At 43.0% G+C, this 14669-nt stretch overlaps 1 protein-coding gene across 2 annotated transcripts in view; it reads left to right on the forward strand.

Annotated features, from left to right (window-relative positions):
- Positions 1-9546, forward strand: part of PCSK7 (proprotein convertase subtilisin/kexin type 7) — a 33864-nt gene extending 24318 nt beyond the window's left edge. For both annotated transcript variants that reach the window (XM_069741731.1, XM_069741730.1), the window contains exons 12-16: positions 4272-4428; positions 4512-4606; positions 5270-5363; positions 7124-7241; positions 7640-9546. In XM_069741731.1, coding sequence (XP_069597832.1) covers positions 4272-4428; positions 4512-4606; positions 5270-5363; positions 7124-7241; positions 7640-8050 — 875 coding nt within the window. In that variant the 3' untranslated portion in view covers positions 8051-9546. The remainder of the gene's footprint in view (positions 1-4271; positions 4429-4511; positions 4607-5269; positions 5364-7123; positions 7242-7639) is intronic.
- Positions 9547-14669: the final 5123 nt, after the last annotated feature.

A 14669-nucleotide genomic window follows, 5' to 3' on the forward strand; every position in this document is an offset into this window, starting at 1 on the left:
TACGTCACAAAAAGCAACAATATCGTTAACGAAATCGTTATGTGTGACGGTAACTTAACAATCATTCAAACATTGTGCCTTTGTTTCCCAAAGACATCAGAACAATACTAGGACTGCAATACTAGGACAGATGCAATAGCTAATCAGCAGCCAGTGAACAATAATTCAGTGACCGTAAGGGTCAACAGTCATTCTCAAATCACCTCTAGCTCATGTCCCTGGGCCTACTGAAATAATATGTCTGGATAATTCAGATTAAATGCGATGTTTCCACAACATGCATGTTTTATTCATGTGTAGTTTACACTTTTTTTCCCCCGAAGTGTCAGTATTTACTTAGTTTCATGCTGTTTTCGTATTCACGTGAACATGGTTCTAATCAAATATCAAAATACTGACCGTCACTTCCAAACAGAAATCAGGTGTGAACAGGTGCTTAGAGTAGCCCTCTCCATTTCCAACTAAACAAATTTGTTTAATGGTTCTAACCAAGTCAGCCATTAATATCCACTGCTGCTTTTCTGTTTTTAGCCAGGCAGGTCTGAAACATTTTGCCTAGGAGGACAGTGAATAATTATTTTCTGCCTTTTTAATTTTTGTGCTGTTGTCTTCAACCATTTTTTGTGCTTTTTTTTTTATACTACTGGATCAATAAAGAAATTACTTTAAGAAGATGTGAGTGCCTGCTATCATTTGGACCTTTGCTATTATTGGGGGGTTTTTGTTGCCTTGCAACCGAGCTGATTTTTTGCATTTTATACCTGAATTACGGTAGTTGTGTTTTCCAAATACACAGGGCTTTCCGGTGGTTGAACAAAAATAGATTTATCTTTTTTTTTTTTTTTTTCAATTCGTTTATTAAACAACAACAAAATTAAGACTTACACGGTTGGCGTATATGCAGATCTGAACATTTACAGTCATCGTAATATCTATGAAGAAAACAGTAAAAGTAGCTCAAGATATTGGAGTATGTCTAAAGTAGTTACTTAAAACCCTAAAACAATCCTACTGCCATAACAATCTCCATCTCATTAATAATTCAGTATTGGAGCCAATGCAAAATCCACCTTAAGCTCTATCAAATTGGAGCTAGGCCATTACCCATATGATGACATAGTGAGGTACGACGAGTTCCATACATCCCAAATTTTATTACATTTCCCTAAACAGCCCCGATTCTGGTATAAAGTTTGTTCATAATTGATACCAACTCCATCCAGGCTCTGAGAGATGGATGTGTGTTGTCCATCCAACGTAAGGCTACCATTTTCCTTGCTAAGAACATTGTCTCTCTCAAAAACTAGATTTATCTTAGTTATTTTTTTCTCTTCTTTTTCCCTCCCTTTTTCATTACTATACCATGCTACTGTTTATTTCTGTGTGCTTAAATGTTGTTTGTAAGGATATTTGTTGAAAAAAGTGAATGTAAGAAGAGTGTTCCTTTAAGCCGCAGCCGCTGTCTCAATAGACTTTATTCATTTCCTTGGTAATCAGATGAGGATAACATTCATTACACGGCGAAATGTTATACTTGGCCCCAGTCGCACGGTATCTGCGCTGGTGGAACGTTATTTGTACTGGAAAGGTATTTTCTAGGTCACGATAAAATATTTCTGCAGGGTCTGACCCAGGTTAGGTATCGGACGCTGGCTGGCAGGATCGTGGACCTTGTAACGTTCTAAGTTATAATAACAGCCCATAATAAGAGGCGGACTGCGCAGCCAAGTTTACTTTTCTGCTGGGACGGTGAGCGAGGAATGTATATTTAACACGTTACATCAATCCGAGCAGTTCTACATCACATTCTCCTTCTCGTCATCGGGCCGGTTCTGATTTATGTCATACAGAACTCCTTCCAAAAACCAAATCCTGCGCCTTAACCCTTGGCTCCCCATAGCCACCCTTTTTCTGCTCCCCTCCGTTCATTTTACATGTGGTGCAACGGGCACATTCGCCTCCTGGGCACCTGCCAAGCTACACTCGCTTTCTGTCTCTCGGTCCTTTTTAGGCAATGTTTACTGCTTCTGACTTGTCCAACAAAGAATGCGACCAGAGAAAAGAGCAAGAAGTGCGATGGCGGGGGTGGTGTAGCTACGGGATGATACCAGAGGGGATGAGAAGTACGGCTAGTAATGTGGTCAAGGAACCGCGGATGTGGCACTGTTCCTTACATCTTACTAGGCTTTTGTTCCCTGTGTTCCTGTACGAATTACCGAGCTGCATGTTGGCTTGTTTTTGCTTTTTACCCAGTCTCCCCCATATTTTTCTCTTTTTTCGTTTTCGTTTTTTTTTCCCCCCTTTCTTCCAAGAGCCGTAACGTTTTTATTTTTCCATCAATATGGCTGAATGAGAGCTTGCATTTTTGAATGGCGACATTGATTTTACATATAGTGTACTGGAAATCCTATTCCAAATGTGGTGAAATTGCAAAAAAAAAAAAGTGCAGTTCAACAATCGTTTTTTTCAGGTCTTTTTATTTCTCATGTTCACTATATGGTAAAACTAACCTGGCAATATGATTCCCCGGGTCAGTTTGCGTACACAGGTACCAAACATGTACAGGATCTTTTTTTTATCTAAGTGGTGGAAAAAAAAAATCCAAAATCTGTATGAAAAATTATTTTTGCATTAGTCTCCATTTTCAGAGACCCATAGCGCCTCCATTTTTTTTTTAGATCTGGAGCGAGGACTTCTTTTTTGCGCCTTGAGATTACTTTTTTTATTGATACCGTTTTGGGGTAGATCTAATGTTTTTATCAACTTTCATTGCACAGAGAGCGAACGCAGCTCTGCACATTTCAATCTTTATAGTGCAAGCATAGCGAATGAAGAAAAAAATATCTGCAGAGTTTGACGAGCTGAAAGTTTAAGATCTGCAGCGTGTGGATTTATGCTGCAGACGTAAGTGGATCAGATGAAGAGATGCTACATCTCTGACAGTGATGGCATGTCGCAAAGGATATGTCAACATTAAATGGCCACTGGAGTTCTGATCCTGAGAAAGAACTTCCCGCAGCATCGTGTCGGCTTCAGTTTTTCCCTTTCCTAAATGTTGGAATGTCTCTTGGGGAAACTGCTAAATGTAATATTTAAAGAGGTTGTCCATTACTTTTTCATTGACCTATCAATGAAGTAGAAAAGGTCATCAGTGAAAAAGTAGTGGACAACCCTTTTAATATAGAAGACACAAAAGAGCACAGTGAGGTCAAAAATACTCTGTTGTTCCTACAGACTTGTTCAATGTGCAAGTAGCCCATGTGTTTCTGGTTCTATAATTGTTCTCTTGTTTCTACAAGACTGGGGAGTCCATCACTCCTCTGTCACATGTGGGTCATTTGCATCAAAGCTGTTCCATCTAGCAGGTCCACATGGATATTCCCTCTCTGAACCCTGCTTATACTGGTACTATACAGATGATCATGTTTTTAAATACATCAGATAGGGATTACATACATTAGGTAGGACTACTCTATATGGGTATACCTTGACGATTGGTGGAGCAGCGTAGTATACATTTGTTTTGCAAAAAAAGTATCAACTAAATACCCTGTTTTTTCCTTCTTTTGACTAGTACTTGCTTATTACTGTGATTTTTTTTTTACAACAGAGTATTTTTGACCTCACTGTGCTCTTTTGTGTCTTCCAGTTTCTTGGTGGTGTGTGAACAGGTTCCTACAGATTTGTTCAATGTTCAAGTAGCCCATGTGTTTCTGGTTCTATAATTGTTCTCTTGTTTCTACAAGACTGGGGAGTCCACCACTCCTCTGTGGGTCATTTGCATTTAAGCTGTTCCATCCAGCATGTTCACATGGATATTCCTTCTCTGAACCCTGCTTATACAGGTACTATACAGATGATCAGGTTTTAAATACATCAGATAGGGATTATATACATTAGATAGGACTGCTCTATAAGGGTATACCTTGACGATTGGTGGAGCAGCTTAGTATACATTTTTTTGCAAAAAAAATCAACTAAATACCCTGTTTTTTTCCATCTTCTGACTAGCACTTTATTATTTTTTTTTACAACAGAATATTTTTGACCTCGCTGTGCTCTTTTGTGTCTTCAAGTTTCTTGATGGTGTGAACAGGTTCCTACAGACTTGTTCAATGTGCAAGTAGCCCATGTGTTTCTGGCCCTTTTAATATGGAACCTAGGGGGAGACTGATTGCGACAGAACAGCCGGCGATCAGTTGGATGCCCTTAATGTGTAATCGTGCTTCAGGGAAATGGGTCGGCTCATTTTAGGTTGTTTCTATCCCCAGTGACCGCTGCTGATCTCCTCCTGTCGGGGATGAGGACATTGGAGCATGTAGCGGTGACGGTGTCTGTCACGCACCCACGGCGGGGAAACCTGCAGATGCAGCTGTTCTGTCCGAGTGGAATTTCATCCCTCATTGGAGCCACAAGGAAAATGGACGCGTGAGTGTAACAATGGGAAGCGCAAGGGTTCTAATGACGGAGTGGCCAATGCTTCAAGGAACTAAACTACTCTGTGCTTTAAGTGACCCAGGGGGCTTCACCGACTGGATCTTCTCCACGGTCCGCTGCTGGGGGGAGAATGCAGAAGGGACCTACAGACTTCTGGTGACGGACATAGGTATGCTTTTTATACAGTATTAGGGGAATGCAACGTTATTCCCTTTTAGTCTTACAAATATATAAATCGATATATTGCCTGTTCTGTAGCATACAATGCTTTTACTTAACGTAATTATTCCCGTCAGTTCTGCGATGGGTCAGCAGATTCTTTATCAGTAAGGCTTGGGCTACTCGATGACGTGCACGTGACTCTGAAATTGCAGTGATACATTGTAACATTGCATCTAACGATTTACTATGGTGTCCTGCGACAGTCGGACAGGTTGCAAAATATTTGGATTTTCTGTCACTGGTCGCGCGCGACTCACTTGTCAAAGATTTTTTTTAAAAAGTCAATTTGCCCATGATTTCAAAAAAGAGGAAAAAAGCTAAATCACAGCTATAAAATAGTTGGGAAATAGCAAGTTGTACACGTCTATGGTGACGCAACTTGTACGAGAATTGTTGTTCAGTCTTAGGCAGACTTTGGCTGGCTAGTTATTGGACTGGCCGATATGTCATAGTTTCAACTTCCCTCAATTAAAGCCAGACCGGAGGCTCAGCTTATCAGATATTATTCTAGACCGGGGTCATTACACTTTGACCGCTATTCCTTGTATAGGACATTTATCATGGGAAGTATGATATTGCTTTCCCGAATAACCCTGTTTTTCTCAAATAGGAGAAGAACCTCATAAAAGAGGTGTTTTTCAGACATGGCAGCTAACACTTTATGGTTCCTCTTGGAAAACGGAGGATGTGGCCGAGAGGAGGAGGTAAAACACTAGAAAAAGCATCTCATATTTCACATTGTGCCTTATAGAATGGAAAATGTCTTTACCTGAACAATGAAGCCTTTGTTACACTGCCTTCTACTTCACCTTCCTTACCAGCCGCTGCCAGTTTTCATTTTTGCACTTTCGGGGTTTTTTTTTTTCTTCTCCTTCTTAAATAAAAATGTATTCTGTCAACATCACCCCATGATGTTTTTTTTTTTTTTTTTTACGGGATGAGTTTCACTTTTAAATAACATCAAAAGTCCTTTTCCCATATAATGTACTGAAAGAGATGGAGAACAAAAAAATCCAAGTGCGGTGAAAAGAATAAAAAAAACGAGTTCTGCCATTGTTTTTTGGGGACTTTATTTTGTGGTGATAAGTTTGCAGTAAATATGACCTGGCAGCCCGATTCTCCAGGTCAGTGTGATTATGGCAATAACATTTTATTACATATCAAAATATAAACTAAATTAATAGTCGTTAAATGGCTCGACAAGAAAAAAATCAAAACGCCAGTATTACTTTTTTGGTTTGCCGCAACATTGCAGACTCTACAGGTCTCGGAAAATGGCGCCATTTTTATTTTTATTTATTTAATTTTTTTTTTACAAACTTTACCATTTTTTTTTTTACCTCTGCAATAAAAAAAAATAACCAATACATGTTTGGTGTCTATGAACTTGTAATGACTTGGAGAATCATAATGGCAGCTCAGTTTTAGCATTTAGTGAGCATGGTAAAGAAAAAAACTATTGTGGAATTGCACTTTTTTTTTTAAATTTCACCACGTTTGGATTCCCCCCCATTTTTCAGTACACTATATGGCAAAATCAATAGTGTTGTTCAAAAGGGCAACCTTTTCTGCAAAAAAACAAGCCCTCACATGGCCATATTGACAGAAAAATAAAAAAGTTATGGCTCTGGGAAGAAGGGGAAGAAAAAAATGCAAATCCCAAGCTCAGGAAGGGGTCAATTTGTTTTGCTATACAAAATTTATTTTAAGTAATTTTAGATTTTGATCGGACTTTTGCAGCTGTGGAGGTACCAAAAAATGTTGTTTTTTTTCTTTAACTGGGAAATGGGAGGTTGATTTTAATTTTGATGTGCATTTTTTTAGCTTTTTTAAAAAAATGTTGAAAATATTTTTGCTTTATTTCACTTTGAGTACTTTAAACCTTTGATTGACTTTATATGCAGCAATCTCACAGTATTGCACAATATAGAGAACATGACTTTCTCCTATGATGCTCAGCCGCAGCCTGGACTTCGTAGGAGGACCAACGTGTCAGTGACGGAGACATTCAGTAGCCCCCTCAACTGCCAAGGACCCCATGATGTCACATGGGAGCCATTGCACACCTGCACCAGCAGTCGCCATTTAAATGCTGCAGTCAGCGATTATTAAAAAGCAGAGATCGGAGCATGCTCCAGTCGCTGTTGCATACAAATGCCGGCTGTATGACGCAGGAAGCATCTGTCGCATATGTAGCAAGCTCCGCTCCCGAGCCCGGCCATACATCCGCATTAGACATGTGCAAATCCTTCTCTGTGGATTTCACCCAGCGATATGCAACGCAATTCATAATCCAGTCCAACCCATGAAGCAGCAAAATCCGCAGCGGATACGTCCCACGTAGTTCTGCACGGTGCGAGCTTTGTACATTTTATTGATCTTCATCCATCCAATGCCGGCTCAAGCATTGATATTTATCACAGCAGTGCCACAACTTGTATCTTTTTTTTTTGTTTTCCATCAGGCTGGTGGAACTGGCACAGGGTGGTCAGTTTCTGAATGAGAATTTCTCACTACCTTGTCCCCCAGGACTGGAGATTTCTGAACAGGACAGCTATACAATCACCAATAACACCCTGCGGGTAAGGTTCTCTATGGGAACGTACGGTGGTAAAGGTATTGTAGAAGGGGCTGCGCCAGACTCTGCCTCCGGACAAGCAGTGCCGTTAAATCTCATGTATCATTGACCCCTTTAATTTAGGCAATAGTTTCACAAATAGATGTGTACTTACAGCAGGGACGTCTGGTTTTTAGTACCTGATGGACTGATTGTGCTTTCATGTCTCTACATTTGCTCATCTTTTACATTTCATTGTTGACTGTATGGAGTTATCTGGGCAGTAAGGTAAGGGTTCACCCTCCCGGCTGCAGACTTGCATTCAGAGAACGACAGTGGAAGAAACGTCAATGTTTTCTTGATATTTTCTGTAATTTTTTTAATGTATTTATTTACTATCCTCTTCGTTTTTGTTTTTACTAGACCCTCATGCTGCTTGGCTGTTTTGCTGTGTTTTGGTCCCTTTATTACACAGTGGAGCTCTACCTTTCCAGAATTTCCAGCTCCAGCGATCTGGACCTAAGCTGTGAAGGTTCCTCTTGCATCTTATCCCGGGGACACCAGGGAAATCCTAACCCCCGTCAGTTAGAAGCGGGCCTGGAGACAGAATCGTTACCTCTGTGCGGCATGAATGACGCTGCTGTAGAATATGAGGATGAGCCAGACGATGTGGAGATGACACTATACAGGCATCAGTCCTCCAAACAAATCAGAGTAACGGGCGTGAACCTGAGCGATGCCCGGCACGGTGTGACCTCTGAATTTCAGGTGCACAGGGACATATTAAGACATGATATTCGTGACAGTGCTTCAAGCCTAAATGAGTATGGGTAAGACGTAGCAGGGTGGATAGGACGTCGTGTGGCAAGCAAGGATGCACTTCAGAGTATTTAATTTAAAGGTATCTGCCTTATCCATTGCTTTACTATCGTGTGGATGACTGATACGTTATGGAACTGTTTTGCCATCTGTCCACGTTTCAGTCTCGCGATGGATGACGCGTTGACCAACAGCTGCCAGATGCAAGAAGCTTCACATGTTGAGCGACCATCATGTCTTTAAGAGTTGACCCCATGTTAAACAGGATATGTTCCATAAATGCCTGAAGGGTGTGGATCCCATCTCTGGGCCCCTTACCTTTTGGGTGACTCCCATCGATCAATTAATGCTGGTTTATTATATCAAGTCAATGGAGAGGTGAATCTTCTTGTAAAGACGGGGGGACCCCTGAGCTGAGGGTCCTAGATCTGCACTGAGGGATCTGCAATATTTAGGCATTTACATTGCTTATCCTGTGGGCGGAAATATTCGGGATTCTCCAGGTGTTGCATCACTGGAACCGTTCATAACGTCTTTGATTTTTATTTTATGATTTTGTTTATACGGGTGATTGCCATTTTTTTTTTTCAAGCCGTTTAAAAGGACAAAGTTTAAAAAAAAAAAAAGCCCTTTATATAATTTTTTTAAACTTTAATTTGAAGTGAATTTTGTATGGAGAACTTAGATACATAATTTATTATCGTCAATCCAAATTCACACACAGCGTTTCTTCCAAACGTCACATTATTACTAACCAAAGTTACCTCTACAGCTGTTGCGAGTTACGTTGACTCTCTTTACAGGGCAGCGATATTTTTGCAAAGGAAAAGTATTTTCCCCCTTTTACGAATATTTTGATCATTACTAGCGATGATCGAATGTACCAGGATAAGGTGTGATCTGGTGCTGAGGGTCTGTGGCGTTCTTGAACAATATGTGTTTGAGTCCCCGAGGCTGCATGTCTCACGGCTGTTCAACAGCCACAACGAATCCAGGGATTTTCTGTTAGGAATCCCTTCATGTCAGCGTCGGACTGGAGCACCTTGGGCCCACCAGAGAAAATCATTCGGGGATCTGCGAGAGCGGGGACGTCACCGCGACCCCGGAACGCGGCCTCGGTAAAAACATTGCGTTAGCGCAATCTGCTAGCGCTAAACGGATTGCACTAACGCAATGTGACCCTAGCCTTACAGCTGGTTTATTTATTTTTATTTTGTTTTAAATAAAAATGGCAAATTCCAAAACTTTTAAGTTATGTCGTAAAGTGTTGGTCGGTGTACTTTAAGGCAGTTCAAACCAACAAAATGGCAAAAAAGAAAAATAATAATTGGCGATTTTTAAATATTTTATTGATGTTAATAAATTGAGATTTATAGAGTTATACATATGAAACATAAGGTTATCTTTTTATGATTTAATTTATTGTTTTTATGAGACATTATTTTGGATTGAATGGTGGTGAAAGTTTTGCTGGAAATTTTATTTTAAGGGCAATAAAAGGTTTTACATGGTTTGTGGTCTTATACATGTGCACCACAATCACGTGTCTTAACTGCTTGACCCACTGTATCATCAATGCTTCCTGCTATGCAACCTATATGAATGATTTGGAAGACAGCTATGCTCCCCACTATAGCACCACCTCTTCCTGCTATACAACTTATATGAATGACCTGGATGGCAGCTTTGCTCCCCACTATGTCACCAACGCTTCCTGCTATACAACCTATATGAATGACCTGGATGGCAGCTATGCTCCCCACTATGTCACCAACGCTTCCTGCTATGCAACCTATATGAATGACCTGGATGGCAGCTATGCTCTCCACTATGTCACCAACGCTTCCTGCTATACAACCAATGAATGACCTGGATGGCAGCTATGCTCCCCACTATATCACCAACGCTTCCTGCTATACAAACTATGAATGACCTGGATGGCAGCTATGCTCTCCACTATGTCACCTGTATGAACAGCAGCTACGCTCCCCAATATATGGCCAATGCTCACTGCTATATCACCTGTATGAAAGACCTGAGTGTCAGCTATGCTCCCCACTGTAGCAACACTTCCTGCTATACAACCTGTATGAGTGACCTGGATGGCAGCTATGTTCCCTACTATATCACCTATATGAGTGACCTGGATGGCAGCTATGCCCCCCACTATATCACCAACTCTTACCGCTACACAAACTATGAATGACCTGGATGGCAGCTATGCTCCCCACTATATCACCAACGCTTCCTGCTATACAACCTATATGAATGACCTGGATGGCAGCTATACTCCCCACTATATCACTAATGCTTCCTGCTATACAACCTATGAATGACCTGGATGGCAGCTATGCTCCCCACTATATCACCAACGCTTCCTGCTATACAAACTATGAATGACCTGGATGGCAGCTATGCCCCCCACTATAGCACCAACGCTTCCTGCTATACAACCTATATGAATAACCTGGATGGCAGCTATGCTCCCCACTATATCACCAACTCTTCCTGCTATACAAACTATGAATGACCTGGATGGCAGCTATGCCCCCCACTATAGCACCAACGCTTCCTGCTATACAACCTATATGAATAACCTGGATGGCAGCTATGCTCCCCACTATATCACCAACTCTTCCTGCTATACAAACTATGAATGACCTGGATGGCAGCTATGCTCCCCACTATATCACCAACGCTTCCTGCTATGTAACCTATATGAATGACCTGGATGGCAGCTATGCCCCCCACTATAGCACCAACACTTCCTGCTATACAACCTATATGAATGACCTGGATGGCAGCTATGCTCCCCACAATATCACCAACGCTTCCTGCTATACAACCTATAAGAATGACCTGGATGGCAGCTATGCTCCCCACAATATCACCAACGCTTCCTGCTATACAACCTATAAGAATGACCTGGATGGCAGCTTTGCTCTCCACTATGTCACCAATGCTTCCTGCTATACAACCTATATGAATGACCTGGATGGCAGCTATGCTCCCCACTATATCACCAACGCTTCCTGCTATGCAACCTATATGAATGACCTGGATGGCAGCTATGCTCTCCACTATGTCACCAACGCTTCCTGCTATACAACCTATGAATGACCTGGATGGCAGCTATGCTCTCCACTATGTCACCTGTATGAACAGCAGCTACGCTCCCCAATATATGGCCAATGCTCACTGCTATATCACCTGTATGAAAGACCTGAGTGTCAGCTATGCTCCCCACTGTAGCAACACTTCCTGCTATACAACCTGTATGAGTGACCTGGATGGCAGCTATGTTCCCTACTATATCACCTATATGAGTGACCTGGATGGCAGCTATGCCCCCCACTATATCACCAACTCTTACCGCTACACAAACTATGAATGACCTGGATGGCAGCTATGCTCCCCACTATATCACCAACGCTTCCTGCTATACAACCTATGAATGACCTGGATGGCAGCTATGCCCCCCACTATATCACCAATGCTTTCTGCTATACAACCTATGAATGACCTGGATGGCAGCTATGCTCCCCACTATATCACCAACGCTTCCTGCTATACAACCTATATGAATGACCTGGATGGCAGCTATACTCCCCACTATATCACCAATGCTTCCTGCTATACAACCTATGAATGACCTGGATGGCAGCTATGCTCCCCACTATATCACCAACGCTTCCTGCTATACAAACTATGAATGACCTGGATGGCAGCTATGCCCCCCACTATAGCACCAACGCTTCCTGCTATACAACCTATATGAATAACCTGGATGGCAGCTATGCTCCCCACTATATCACCAACGCTTCCTGCTATACAAACTATGAATGACCTGGATGGCAGCTATGCCCCCCAGTATAGCACCAACGCTTCCTGCTATACAACCTATATGAATGACCTGGATGGCAGCTATGCTCCCCACTACGTCACCAACGCTTCCTGCTATACAAACTATGAATGACCTGGATGGCAGCTATGCTCCCCACTATAGCACCAATGCTTCTTGCTATATAACCTATATGAATGACCTGGATGGCAGCTATGCTCCCCACTATAGCACCAATGCTTCCTGCTATACAACCTATATGAATGACCTGGATGGCAGCTATGCTCCCCACTATATCACCAACGCTTCCTGCTATACAACCTATGAATGACCTGGATGGCAGCTATGCCCCCCACTATAGCACCAACGTTTCCTGCTATACAACCTATATGAATGACCTGGATGGCAGCTATGCCCCCACTATAGCACCAACGCTTCCTGCTATACAAACTATGAATGACCTGGATGGCAGCTATGCCCCCCACTATAGCACCAACGCTTCCTGCTATACAACCTATGAATGACCTGGATGGCAGCTATGCTCTCCACTATATCACCAACGCTTCCTGCTATACAAACTATGAATGACCTGGATGGCAGCTATGCCACCCACTATAGCACCAACGCTTCCTGCTATGCAACCTATATGAATGACCTGGATGGCAGCTATGCCCCCCACTATATCACCAACGCTTCCTTTTATACAAACTATGAATGACCTGGATGGCAGCTATGCTCCCCACTATAGCACCAACGCTTCCTGCTATACAAACTATGAATGACCTGGATGGCAGCTATGCTCCCCACTATAGCACCAACGCTTCCTGCTATACAACCTATGAATGACCTGGATGGCATCTATGCTCCCCACTATATCACCAACGCTTCCTGCTATACAACCTATATGAATGACCTGGATGGCAGCTATGCTCTCCACTATGTCACCTATATGAACAGCAGCTATGCTCCCCAATATATGGCCAATGCTCACTGCTATATCACCTGTATGAAAGACCTGAGTGTCAGCTATGCTCCCCACTATAGCAACACTTCCTGCTATACAACCTATATGAGCGACCTGGATGGCAGCTATGCCCCCCACTATATCACCAACTCTTACCGCTACACAAACTATGAATGGCCTGGAAGGCGGCTATGCTCATCATTGAACTTACCAATTCTTATATCTACACCATCTGGGGCAAATCATCCTGTTAATTTTCAGAGCTAAGTTGTTCAGTTGAGAACCTGCTTCTAGTTCCTCACATAGTAATACCTGCTACATGTAAGGCCGGTGTATCTGGGTTGCTTTCATGTATAACCATGGCTTCATTTCTGTACTGCATACCGCTGCCATTGTTCAAGAAAGATCTTTTCTTCCCTGTGCTGACAGATACTAAAGGTACTGTCACACTAGACTATATCGCTAGCGATCCGTGACGTTGCAGCGTCCTCGCTAGCGATATCGTCCAGTGTGACAGGCAGCAGCGATCAGGCCCCTGCTGTGCTGTCGCTGGTCGGGGAAGAAAGTCCAGAACTTTATTTCGTCGCTGGACTCCCCGCAGACATCGCTGAATCGGTGTGTGTGACACCGATTCAGCGATGTCTTCACTGGTAACCAGGGTAAACATCGGGTAACTAAGCGCAGGGCCGCGCTTAGTAACCCGATGTTTACCCTGGTTACCATCGTAAAAAAACAAACAGTACATACTTACATTCAGCTGTCTGTCCCTTGCCGTCTATTTCCTGCACTGACTGCTGGCCGCAAAGTGAAAGTGAAAGCACAGCACAGCGGTGAGTCACACAGCGGTGACTCACCGCTGTGGCTGTGCTCTGCTTTCACTTTGCGGCCAGCAGTCAGTGCAGCAAACAGACGGCAAGGGACAGACAGCTGAATGTAAGTATGTACTGTTTGTTTTTTTACGATGGTAACCAGGGTAAACATCGGGTTACTAAGCGCGGCCCTGCGCTTAGTTACCCGATGTTTACCCTGGTTACCGGGGACCTCGGGATCGTTGGTCGCTGGAGAGCGGTCTGTGTGACAGCTCTCCAGCGACCAAACAGCGACGCTGCAGCGATCCGGATCGTTGTCGGTATCGCTGCAGCGTCGCTTAGTGTGACGGTACCTTAATGCTGAGGAGTGTGCAATGTTCCTATTCCCCTAGCAGGAGGTCTGTGGGTTATCTTTTTTCTGAGATTCCTTCCTATCCAAACCCTGATATAATTTAACTTAAGTAATCTGCTCTCTCTCAAAAATTACATGTTTTTCTACCTATCCACACTTTGTTTTAAATGTGCAGAACCTGGCTCTTTCTTGCTGCCCTCTCTAATATTGATATAACCAGGAGCGGTGTGCCACTGGAGTTATCAGAAGCAGCAGAACAACCACTTATTTAAAGGATTTACACTGATTTAACCCCATTCTGACATTAGGCGTACTATCCCGTCGAGGTGGGTTGGGCCCGTATGACCACCGACAGGATAATACGTCATAGCGATCGGCCGCGCTCACGGGGGGAGCGCAGCCGGGTGTCAGCTGACTCGCAGCTGACATCCGGCAGTATGCCAGGGGTGGTCACGGACCGACTCCGGCACATTAACCCCCGGCACACTGCGATCAAACATGATCGCAGTGTTCTGGCGGTATAGGGAAGCATCGCGCAGGGAGGGGGCTCCCTGCGTGCGTAATAATTTTATTTATATAGCGCCAACATATTCCGCAGCGCTTTACAAATTATAGAGGGGACTTGTACAGACAATAGACGTTACAGCATAACAGAAATCACAGTTCAA

Source organism: Ranitomeya imitator, chromosome 10, assembly GCF_032444005.1.
Source record: "Ranitomeya imitator isolate aRanImi1 chromosome 10, aRanImi1.pri, whole genome shotgun sequence".
Lineage (NCBI taxonomy): Eukaryota > Metazoa > Chordata > Amphibia > Anura > Dendrobatidae > Ranitomeya > Ranitomeya imitator.